Source organism: Amphiprion ocellaris, chromosome 21 (genome assembly GCF_022539595.1).
Source record: "Amphiprion ocellaris isolate individual 3 ecotype Okinawa chromosome 21, ASM2253959v1, whole genome shotgun sequence".
Taxonomy (NCBI): domain Eukaryota; kingdom Metazoa; phylum Chordata; class Actinopteri; family Pomacentridae; genus Amphiprion; species Amphiprion ocellaris.
This window is the reverse complement of record NC_072786.1, coordinates 7,202,166-7,214,504: the sequence shown is the minus strand read 5'-3', so window position 1 is coordinate 7,214,504 and position 12,339 is coordinate 7,202,166. Positions and strand designations below refer to the sequence as shown.

The 12,339-nt window shown below is 39.6% G+C and overlaps 1 protein-coding gene across 2 annotated transcripts in view; it reads left to right on the top strand.

Annotated features, from left to right (window-relative positions):
• The window catches only part of atxn7l1 (ataxin 7-like 1), a 33,324-nt gene extending 28,499 nt beyond the window's left edge, over positions 1–4,825 (top strand). For both annotated transcript variants that reach the window (XM_055006745.1, XM_055006746.1), the window contains exon 12: positions 1,162–4,825. In XM_055006745.1, coding sequence (XP_054862720.1) covers positions 1,162–1,179 — 18 coding nt within the window. In that variant the 3' untranslated portion in view covers positions 1,180–4,825. The remainder of the gene's footprint in view (positions 1–1,161) is intronic.
• The last annotated feature ends 7,514 nt before the right edge of the window (positions 4,826–12,339 follow it).

Here is a 12,339-nt window from a genome sequence, read left to right as displayed (position 1 = left end):
ATGTAGTTCTGAAAAAAATAATTAGACATATTCTCTCAAATTCCTTTTTCCAGGGTCAGTGATGACTATTCCAGTTGATAATTGGTTTATAAGAAGAAACATAAAAGACCGAACATTGCTTTTTAGTCATGGCTCTATAGATGGAAAACTCAGTCAGTCCAACACTTTTATCCTGAAATATCTCAGCAACAGTTCTATGCATTGTCATGACATTTGGTTCTGACATTCATGCTCCTGAGAAGATGAATCCTGTTACTTTGGTGATTCTCTGACTTCTCCTCTACTGCCACCATCAGGTCACAGATGTAAACTGCTCAATATATATTTATGAGTAAAAACTAATTGCACTCCCATCAGCCTAACTTGTACTTCTATTTTAATTTTAGCGTGATAGCACATCAGTTTGTAGGGGTGAACATGGGAAAGAGTATTGTATAATTGTAATCATTAGCTTGTTTGTCATTAGACTGCTCATTATTAAAGTTAAAGATAGAAGAACTTTAAAGGTCCCATGTGATTAAAATCCAATTTATTGTGTTTTGCCTGTTTTAAAAACTTGGAGGTGTAAAATAGAAGCTGTAAGGATATGAACATTCTTACTACTGCCACTCTCTAGGTATTGTCGTTAATGTTGCCATTAGCTCCGGTTGTATGTCCACAGCTGAGGGTCATTCAGAAATGATGGCAGCTTTAAAACTGATTTGCTGTCAGACAACAAAGCAAGTGTGACATTAAGACTACATGTTAACAGGCAGTCACTTCAGAGCCATATTCAAGCTGTTGCTCTGCACTGCTAAACTACTAATTTTAGAACTGCAGCGTTGTCTGAGGAGCTCACCGCGCACACAATTTCAAAACAAAGGTTGTACTGTGATATTGGTGATATTTCCATGTCAAATAATCACTCAAAGAGACTCCAAAACACCAAAACAACCTGTTTGGAACAGAGTTGAAACAGTGTTATTGAGTAATTGTAAGATATACCATTTTTACATTCTATAAATTGAAAGACTGTAAAAATGTGCTGAAAAAGAGCAAAATATGAGACCATTTAAGCGTCAGGCAAGTGTGCAAAGTACTCATCAACGCCAAGCTTCATTTGTCTGTGTAACACTTTTAGGAACTGCTTCACATTGTTAAGTCTCTGTTCCCTCTCTGCAGGCCAAGTTGCATCACTGACAGAAACCTGTTTCACGGACAAAATGTTGGGCAGCTGTGCAGGCCACCACCGCTTGTGACCTTCGACCTCACCACCCTTCCAATGACGGCACCAATCAGACTGCTTCTTCTCGGCGATGTCACCCCTGTTTATCCAATGACCGTTCAGTTCACTGGCCGTGACGTCGGGGGCGCCTATGAAGTCTTTGCTCACAGTCGGCTGGCAGTTGCTTTCACTCCCCGTCCCTCGTTACGGATCATTTTTGTTGGAAAGCTGCTCTGCGTCACTGTGGTCTTTACAGAACAAGATTTCAAAAACCCATCATCTGAAAAGGGAATTTGCCTCTGGTTCTGAAGGCATTGTTAATAATACCACCACTGTAGAATCTCTTTGGGGGAAGAGGACAACCAGAGTATATTTCCAGTCAGATGACAAGGAAGGATGTCTGTGATTGTTTTGGGGAGTTTAATGTTTAAAGGACCTACTGACACGACTACTGTAGGACTCAGACTTCAGCTACACCACCTCAACCTCCCTTTTCTCTGTCTATCTGTTGATCTTAGCTTTTCCTCTTACTCCAAGAGAGAAGAGGTAACGGCAGGTTTGGTTGGGTTTCTCTCTTTAAGCCTCTTTCTTTGTTTACCGTCTCCCCCCGTCCATCCTAGCATGCCTGTGTTCAAAGTGCACTTACTTCCCTTCAGCTCCTACATACTCCACGGACTCCAGATCAGTCTCCAGCAGTGCCACACGAGGACCTGTTCACACAAGGGAAGGAGAAGCATCTGCGTTACCAACGGCGCCACATCAATGCATTGTATTCACATATAGGAAGAAGTCTGATTGTTTTGTTACTTTCTTCGTTGTCGTTTCGATGTCGCAAGAAACTCCCGAACTTGCATCCAAAACGGAATTATTACTACGGTGTCTGATGGTTTTGTGTTTTTGTATAATAATTTATCATTCTTAAATAATGTTTGTTATCTTACTGACCATTGAAGTTTGAGCTAAAGAGACTTTTTCAGCAAAAAAAAATATTTCTATGGCATTTTGAAGAAATGGGGAAACTGTTATTATAGTTCATATTGTTCAAAATGTGTACATATCTGTTATTATTTTTGTATTTATTAATTGTCCCCTTTTACTAAATATGAGGTAAAGAGGGAATATTTTTGCCCTCCTGCCTTGGTCTGTGTTGAATAATAATGATGACACCGGCCTGGTTTCTCAAAACTTTCAAGATTTTGTTCATTAGCAAATTAATGCTAAAAAAATATGAACTTTGGCTATTGCTGCTGTTTAGGTCACTTCCATTTAGTTGCATTATGTGGCTAATTTTTAGAGAAATTTTCAATATTCAGTTCTCTCAGCTCATTGTGAACAATTTTGATACGTTAGCTAAGAAAAGTCTTAATTCGAAATGTAGTTAAATTGCTTTTCCTGGAGCCTTTTACCGCAATTTTGCAGCTGTGTCCCACTTCTATACTACATAATATGCTAATACAGTGTATATATGAAGGCATAGTGGCATAGTCTGTTCTCATCTTCTTTGAGGTTCCACTTTATTCTCAAGAGAACCCTTTATTAGGACTTCATTGCATTTAGATTAGTCTTTTGGATCACAAAATCCCGAGCATTTCAGTATTTTGAAAAAACTACAAAGCTTGACTTTTTGTGAAACCAGGCCCTATTTGTATTTTCATACAAAGGGCCCCACATTCCTGTTTGCCTGTGGTTCCACCCTTTCTTTCGTACTTCTTCCAGTGTTCAAAAGTTATAGCTATATTTTTTAACTGTCTTTATCTTCCAAGGCCGATCGGTCGGAGCCTCGGCACGATTACGCCGGGTCGCTGTGTTATGTCGAGTCAGAACTGGGTCAAAATGCATCCACTTACTTCTCAAATGCCCCCATTGAGCTACGTACCATTTCTTCTTTGGTAGCTCGGCGGTCCACTGTGCTGGAACTGCAGCATGGCCATTCCTTTTGAGCCTTTAAATATCTACTGGGTGGACAAAACAAGTGCTGATTGAACAATACATGATTGAGGCATCAGAATTTTGCGTTTATTTCCCAAAGCGTCTTCACTCCCGCAGCGACAGACATTGTTAAATTTAACTGAGATCAAAAAGATGATCTGGAAAATGGCAAAATTATAAAAAGTGGTATCTATAATAGATGTGATAAATGTCTTAGGAGTTCCCCGTCCGTTCATATGGCGTTGTTGATGGAGCCGAAGTAACTGAAAGCATTTTGATTTGCTTTATCACAGTGGGAAGCTCTTAGCAAACGCTCTCACCTGGTACTTGCCAGCTGCCTCGGCGGAAACCAACTTCTCATTTGTTTCCCGTTTAACGATGAATGAATTGTACATAATCGGTTGTATTTGCGTTCTGTTTCTCCAAGTACTCAAAGCGCTTCCCATGATGACACTTTATTTGTCAGATCATCTAACAGCTTAGATCAGTTCACCTGCCTGACGGTGGTCTTTGTTTTACTGTAGATACTCATTGGTTTTTCTGGGTACTCGCTATGTACAGCTAACTGGCTAACATGCCTACGATTACAGGATGTTTTTTCACAGTTTTTTCTGTCACCTGCCGAGCTTTCACATGTTAAAATCAACAAACTTCATATGAAAGATCAACTCTAGTACGGTGTAGTGATGGTTTGTATTGGTTTACCGGCTACAGATCTCGGGAAATCTTAAAATTTCTCACCTTCACGCATGTATCTGCAGATCAAACATGGCAATGGAAGTGTTTTTAGGAAGAGCCCCCCCCGATTTGCTGTTTATAGTCATAGAAATGGAAAGTTACAGTTTGTTGCAGCTAAAATCGGCATAACGCTCATGGATGCTGGTTTCAGAAAGGTTGTATTTGTCTTTGCTGTTAAATTTTATGGAGGTATTAACAGTTTATTTTTTTAACCCTCCCTGTTCCTTTTTTTTTTGCACTTTGTCGTATTGCCCAGAACTTTAATCAACTTCTATTTATATAAATATTTGAGATGCTAAAAAAATTCTATCTATATATAAATATATATATTTGTAAAAGTGTTTCTGGCAACTACCGTAAAAGATGATGAAGAGTTTATTCTTGGTCAGTTGGGCCCCAAAACCAGCTCACTGTTATTATCCGATCCAAACTGTGGTGAATGTTCAATGTCAGAAAAATGCCTTGTTAGATTTTGGGAATTTATTCAGTCTTACTGCAGTTGGATCAGAAAATGAGTTTGTTGTCAAAACAAATTAACACACGCTGTTTAAAAAAAAAAAAAGAAAAGAAAACATAAGGTCTTATATCCAGGCTTTTATTAAATGATTGAAAGTGTTTTTTGGGTTGTTTGTAAATCAAAGATGCAGCTTTTGAATAGTGAGGAGAAATCCCATTTCTGATGAATGTTTGTTTTGTATATTTTACTTGTCATTACTTGCAAGTATCAGTTTGAATGTTTTCTGTCCAAACAGCTCACGATCGCTGGTGTCTGACATGATATTTTTGTACCGCTGGAGAAGAGCAAATTACCTCTTCTGTGGTTGTCAGTGTTTCACCGGGAAGCTTCAATTATATATTTTGTAAAGTATGAAAAACACATTTTAATGCTTCAGATTTTACCAGATGCATCTGTAATTACCATTTTCATCAGTGAAAATATAAAACTGAAATGAGTCCTGTCTGCTTTCCAGTCTGAGAATAGCTGCAACGTTTAACTTGTTTGTATATGGCTGTTATTTTTTTTTTCCCTAGCAGCTTCGCTCCAGTGACGCTGATGTCAGTGTGTCCATTCTACACTTTGGTCCAGAGAGAAATATCTCAACAGCTGTGGGATGAAGAGGATCCATCTTCCTCTCTGTGGTGATCTCATGACCTTTCCTCTTAGTCCTATTAGCAGGTTGACATTTTTTACTTTTTCTGAAATACTATTTTATATATTGCAGAGAAATATAGTACAGATATCTACTACGATCAGAGGATGAATCCTAATAACTTTGGTGATGTTCTGATTTTCACATCATCTGGCTTGAAAGTTAAAATTTTCCATTTATCTTGTTTAAAACTGGCATTGCATTCCGACTCAAATGAGTCATTTCACCTCAATTCACCAAATGCTCCATTGCCTGACCATCTTTAATTTGACTGAATTTGGTGAATATTGATTGAGTTGACCATGTGTAAAATCTGGGTTTATAGGTGACATTAGTGTTTGAGTTGGGGGTCACGTTGAATTTATTTTCTTCACGGCAATCTGTGGATCAGTGTTTGAAGTGCCATCACTTGAGAAATAATGGAGCTAGAGACCTGAAATTTGGAAGTCTCAGTGATAAGTACAAGTGGTCTCCGATGATGCCACCTTGTTTTGATAGAATAGTACAAAACAGTTATATGATGGTGTGATATTGGTCAGAAAATGTTATGTTTCTGTCGCCTCAAGCTTTCATTTTTCAGCTTAAGAGACATTTTTTTTTCCCCTGTGATTGGCACCAATAGGAACTTTCAAAATGTAGAGCATGTTGCCAGTCACAGGCATACTTTATGGGGGAAAAAAAAGTTGTTTTTTTTTTATGTACAGGAGGTCCTCGACTTATGTCGGAATTCCGTTCTTACAGCGTGACTTAAGTCAGTTTTTGCCCTAAATCGGAACTACACTCTCCCGTGTGTCCCCTGTGTATAACACAGTCCAATGTGGCGTACAACTGGCAAATGAAAACAAAGCCGTCTTCCTCTTATAGCGCCGCGTGATGACGTATTTGCCTGCTCCGCTCGCCAACTACTTCCACACAACCAGTTCCGATGTAACGACAAAACTCCGTAGGCTGAGGACATTGTAAACCGAGGACCCCTTGTATAGCCAATATTAGGACAATCAAGTATGATGGTTAAACCACTCCAGTATTGATCCTAACTGGAACAATTATATAATATTGTTACGAAAAAGTACAGTCATGGTTTTCTCAACTCATAGTGCTTCAAATAATTTTACATGACGTCACCCCTGTTCAAGAACTTTAAACTCAAAACCTCATGTTTTACTTTAAAAAAAAAAAAAAGTCTAAGAAATATGAGATGGTCAGGTGTGAACTTTGGTGAATTTAAGTGCAATAATCCAAATATAAGAATGTTGACATGCCATCAGTAGCATTTAACTCTTCAGCACGTAGCCTCACAAAGCAACTACCATAGAAAACAACATTTAGGCTTTCTAATCCGGCATTTATTAGAATAAAACAATTATCGCCAAAGTCAAAGTAGCTTGCAGCAGCATTCCACCTCTGTTAAAGCTTTCCATTTCTACAAATCAATGTCAGGCCTCTGTTTGGCCACATCTGCACTATACACCATACTATGTTTTCTAACCAGATCCTCCTGTATTCACAGTAAAAGGCTCTGAATGTTGGTAATGGATCTCTGATTATGACTCAGAAGCTTCTTCATCACCGTGGGATGTCTTATCAGGTCAAGGTCCAATTCTAAAGGCTGATAACACAATACCACCATTTTTTTTACTTTTGGCAACTTTATCGCCGCAAGCAAATAAAACCACAAACATGTTGTGGAGAACAGAATTTAGAGCAGAACAAATGATCTTTTGAGAGTTCCCCTCGATGCTTCTTCTTTATTCCACCTCTTATCATCAACTCTTGTCGTCATGACATCTCTGAGGCTGAATCCCAGTAGCGATGTAGCAGACCCCAACCTCTGACCTCCAAAATCAGCTTTTCTCATAATCGTCTGTTTTGTTTGCATAAAATAGGAGCCCCGTGATAGAACATTAAGTGAGATTGGTCTGTGGTGTCATTTCACTGCTCCTCTTCCCTCCGTAGCGCTTATTTTATGTTATTGCTTCCAGTGAATAGGAGCCACTGTGGTTGTCATTTCACAAAATCCTCACTCTGTGTGAGAAAGGACATCACAGGCAATAATTAGACATTTGTCCAGCACTGAGCATTCACTGTCTTGTGTGTTAGATGGAAAGCAGTCGAGAAAATATTTCAGAAAAATAGTGACTGCCTTGTCCAAACTTTAGCAGCACATTCCTTGTGTTCATTGTCATTTACAAACTGTGCCGAAGCGATGTGATGAATTGGTGAGTGCACGTTTTATGCCAGAGCACGCAATGACATCTGGTATCCAGTTAATGTCGCTACAGTTCCGCTGCATCTGTTTTTTATGTGACGATCGGTGTACATTTGTCTGTTCGTCTGTTATTCCGTCTGTGCGCAGTGTTACTGAAAAACGGACCAACAGATTTGGATGAAATTTTCTGGGAAAGTCAGAAATGACACAAGGACCAAGTGCCAAGTGATTAGATTTTGGCAGTGATGCAGTTTATAGTCTGGATCCACGGATTTGTTAAAGATTTCTGTATCATTGTGAGATAGCGACACGGCATCACTGTAACAATAACAACAAGTGAATGCTATGTCAATTGCCTGCTAACGATCACATGATTGCGATCCTACTACAAATCGACCGCTGCGGACTTATCGGGACTTAACTGTCATAAATGATAACAGTTGGTTAAATTGTGAGGGTGTTTCTGAGTCCTGTCAATTCCCGCCGTCTGCTACATATTTAGGTCACGCGATTCGGTATCTGTACATAACGTACACATGCATAACACACACCTGTGCTCAGCTTAAGGTCATTTTGTTTGTGGGTACATCTATGTTAAATGGTCACATTCTATGTTGCTGTGATTTCTGATAATCAAAAACTAATAAATACTGCGTTTATTTTTTTAAAAAATGCTGCATTTCTGACAACGCCATATGTGGGAATGAGCAGCCTTGGCGGACTACTGCGCTCTCTGAATGCTTTTCTTGTTAGGTTTGAAAAAACAGGATGAGCTTTTTGGTAAAACTCGTACATGATTAATAACTAACGGATTAAATGGGATTTTTAATGTAAACAATAAAACAGATTAATATGAATCATTTCAATTCAATTCAATTCAATTCAATTCAATTTTATTTATATAGCGCCAATTACAGTCAAATTGTCTCGAGACGCTTTACAGAACCCATATGCCTGACCCCCAGAGCAAGCCAAAAGGCGACAGTGGCAAGGAAAACACCCTTTTAACAGGGGAAAAAAACCTCGAGCAGAACCCGGCTCTAATGTGGGGGGACCCATCTGCCTGCTGGCCGGGCGGGTTGAGAGGGACAGAAGAGGTAGAGAGGTAGAGATAGAGGGATAGAGGTAGAGATAGAGGGATACAGATAGAGGGGTAGAGATAGAGAGGTGGGGGGGTGGGACACAAGGACCATAAAACACAGCCACACATCTGAAGCATCCAGCATCCAGCTCTGGGACCAGGGACACTCGGAGAAAGGACACAGAAAGAAACAGAGTGAATGTAATGCAATAATGGTATATATAGTAAATACATAGGTAGTTAGAGAAGGGCTCAGTGCATCCAGAGAGGTTCCCCAGCAGCCTAGGCCTATAGCAGCATAACTAGGGGCAAACTAAAGGGACGTCAAGAGGGGAAGTCAGTTGTGCAAATGAAAACACCAGCTCACCCCGTCAGGGTCACCCAGTCAGCCCTAACTATAAGCTTTGTCGAAAAGGAAGGTTTTAAGCCTGGTCTTAAAAATAGAGAGGGTGTCCGCCTCCCGAACCCAAACTGGGAGCTGGTTCACTAATAAAGTCAGGCTGTTGCAAATTCTAATTGCAAGGATGGAGATCAGTTATTGCACCTCAAAAATGTAAAAAAAAAATATCTAGTTTAAAAGACTAAGCATTTGTCGTTATCTTTCTTTGCTGTTTTTACACTTTTTGCCAGATGGTCTCAGTCATGACAGAATTGTCTCCTGTTGAGCCCTTGCAGGTGCTTCTTCTCACTCTTGTAGAAAACAGATAATGGGTCCTTAAGACTGACTCAGATGTGACTTGACCCTCAGAGTGATGACTGAACTAACAAAAAAACATTTTTAAAAAAGGCTGACGAGGCTGCAGTTGAACAGGGAAGGGTGGTAGGATGCTATTTTCTTGATTTTAGCAATATCAAATACAGTACAAACAACTTTAAAAGTCCCACATTGTCTGAATTTTTAGCAAATGAATGAAAATCTCACATCCCCAAAATCTGTTCAATTTTTTTTTTTAACTAAAATGGTTAATTTTACCATGACTCTATAACTCCAAGTTTTGATCCTGTACTAAATGGGCTGCTTCATTGTCTGCAGCTTTAAATGTACTTGAACCGCTGCTGTCCACCACACCTTCAGGAAAAAGACTGTCTCTGCGTCTGTGATTGACAGTCCAGAGCAAAACAGTTGATCTCACGGCAGCCAACTGCTACGTGAATCAGTGTGAGACCAGGATTTTTTATCATTTGTAACTTTCTCTCTAAGCGATCATTTGAGATGGAAGTGCCAATTGTTGTCTTCAACTCATTTGTGTTGAGTTTAGCAGACAACATTGTTATAAAATCAGTATTTTAGCAGTGCAGAGCTGCAGTTTTAAAATGGTTTTGAAGTAACAGCATCTAGTCCTAATGAGCTGTGTTTCAGTCACTACTTCATACTGAAAATGTAAATGAGAACAGCTGTATTGGTGTTTTGGCTGTGTTTACATAGCAGCACGTGTGAGCACAGAGAGCAGGAGAGCAGCAAACAGCATCGGATCAGTTTAAGTTGCATTGATTTTGCTATTGATAAAAAAGCACTCTGGCTTGTTTGTCTTTTTTTAAACTGGTCACAGTTATTTTTCTGTGTTCCCTCAAAATAGTAATGGGTGGAATTGTTGTGGTGGAACTTCACCAAAGAAACTAGCAGAGCTGCTTTAGTGCACATCTAACCCTAACATCTCGTGAGACAAACTACCTAACCTGGTCCTTGTTTATTGGTTTCAAAGTGGAACGTTTTCACCATCTATTAATGTTCCTCAGATTTACACTGCCAACCGAACTTTTAACCTGTTGGCATATGATCAAAGCTAATGGTAACATTAGCCACATTAGCTGCACAAATGCGCTAACACTAAGGATTTTTCCATTGTTGACATTTCCATTAAAAATAACATTCATCTAGTGACTTTTCACAAACTCAGATGCTGGGAGTGCATGGAGACTTTTGTGTTCACTCCTGCAGGCACTAGCAGAACATTTGGTGCGTTCTGTTCATGGCTGAGACATTTCAGAGTTAGCAGAAGCAGCTCTGGAAAGAAAACAAACTTGGTGGACTGTGAGGCAGCTGCTGTTTCTGAATGGTTCACCTGGAAGCCGTGGGCAGTGAGAGAGCAGGTTTTTTTTTTTTTTTAATGCCAGTTTTTTATCTTGGCTACCATTGATTACCCAGTTTCTTAATGGAAACTGGATAAAATTCTTAATGACATGTAGAGTGGATGAGACTGTCGAGTTGTGGGGAGGCTTGAAGCAGTAATAAGTTTATGATGCACACAAAACATAATAAAAATGGATTCTCACCATATGGGGTTTAAAAAGTGAGTTCATGTAGCTTCAACTGAACAGCATCTACTGTCCCCACAGGTAAACGTTTGGGGTGGTGGTAAATGTTAAAACTGAAAAGGAACAGCGCCTGTATAGCTCAACGCGTTGAGCAGGTGACCCCTGTACAGGGGCTGGTCCCCGACGCAGCTGGCCCGGGTTCGATTCCCGCTCGCGGCCCTTTACTGCATCTCTTCCCCGACTCTTCTCCCCTGTTTCCTGTCTCTCTCTCACTGGGCCTATCCAATAAAGCCGACAAAAAGGCCGAAAAAAATAACTTAAAAAAAAAAAAAAAAATGAAAAGGAACATTAAAAACCTAGATAAAGTCAATTAAACCACAATGAATTTATTTATTAGTAACCAAAACCTACCAGTAATACTAAACTAAACAGGGCCGTTGCATCAAAACTCGCAGGTTACACAGTTCAGTGCTGCATCTTAGTGTTCATTCTCACTTGAAAACCTCTCTAAAAAGTCTACACAATTTGAAAACATGTAGGTAGGTGTTGAGAAATGCTCCTGAGTCAGAGATGCATCAGACAATCCGATTCAGAAGATCAGATTAGTGTAATCTTGATTTAATCACAACTTTAGTCCATTTAACTCCACTGGAATTACTGTAAGTCACTGTTTAACTGCAGCATAGATCAGCCTGATCACAGCCTAGTGTTCACTGTAGAAACTCTACAGCTGCTCTAGTGGACATTCATTCATTTGGGGGCTTTTAGCCACATTGTTGATTAATGACACCAACCTGCTGGGAACCCTTTCCACAAAGTAGCTTTAGTTATTGGGGTAACTTTACTGAGAAGCAAACGGGTTTTCTTCCCAATGAAGCTGCCTCATATCCAGAATAAACCTGTCTGAAGCTTATGATGAGAAACACCTCTGACTCAACATCAATTTTCATTATGTCCTGTGAGTTGAAACTGCAGATAAACCAAGTGAAAAATGCCTAAAGAAAGCCACAAGATTTACTTGTAATTGTAGTTTCAGCTATTTCTCACGGTAATATTTTCATCTGGGAAAATGACAAGAGTCAGAAAGCAGCAGAATCCCTGAAAAGTTAAAATTACACATGAAAACATTAAAGTCAGGGGATGTCTCGATGCGTGGCCCCAAAGATTGCTCCAACGTCTGAGGTTTTACGAGAGTTTCTCCACCGAAAAGGAGCTGCTGCATTATTTTTTCATGATAACTGTTTCAGCACCACGTCTCCAAACATCATTTTTCTTTTAAAGCCTTAAACACACTGTGTGCTCTGTGTCCGGTTAAGTTTTAGAGCAGTTTTAAAGAGGTTGACTCACAACTACAGATGAAAATAAAAGGAGAAATTGAGACTAAATACAATGCAGAAACCTAATTATGATTAGAAATGGTAGAGAGAGTCCTCAGGCTGGAAGTTAAGTTTGAAATTAGAGGTCTGTGTAAACTCCTGCAAATCACTGCTGTTGCTAGTATTAAACAGCACTGAAGCAGCGGCGGTAGTTTACAAGTACAGATGGCTCTAGTGCCGTCTATTACTGTTCTCCAGACAAATCGCCACATGCAATTAGATTTATTTGAGCATGAAATCCAGCAGGCATTTTTACCCGCTGATCTCCTCACTGCTTCTTTTTTTTTTTTTTTTTTTACATTAATTGACCAAAATGACACACAGCAAGAAAACACCATTGACACCTTGTGGTCAGTTACCTCGAACACGACCCCCAGTCTCATCAGCCAGATCAA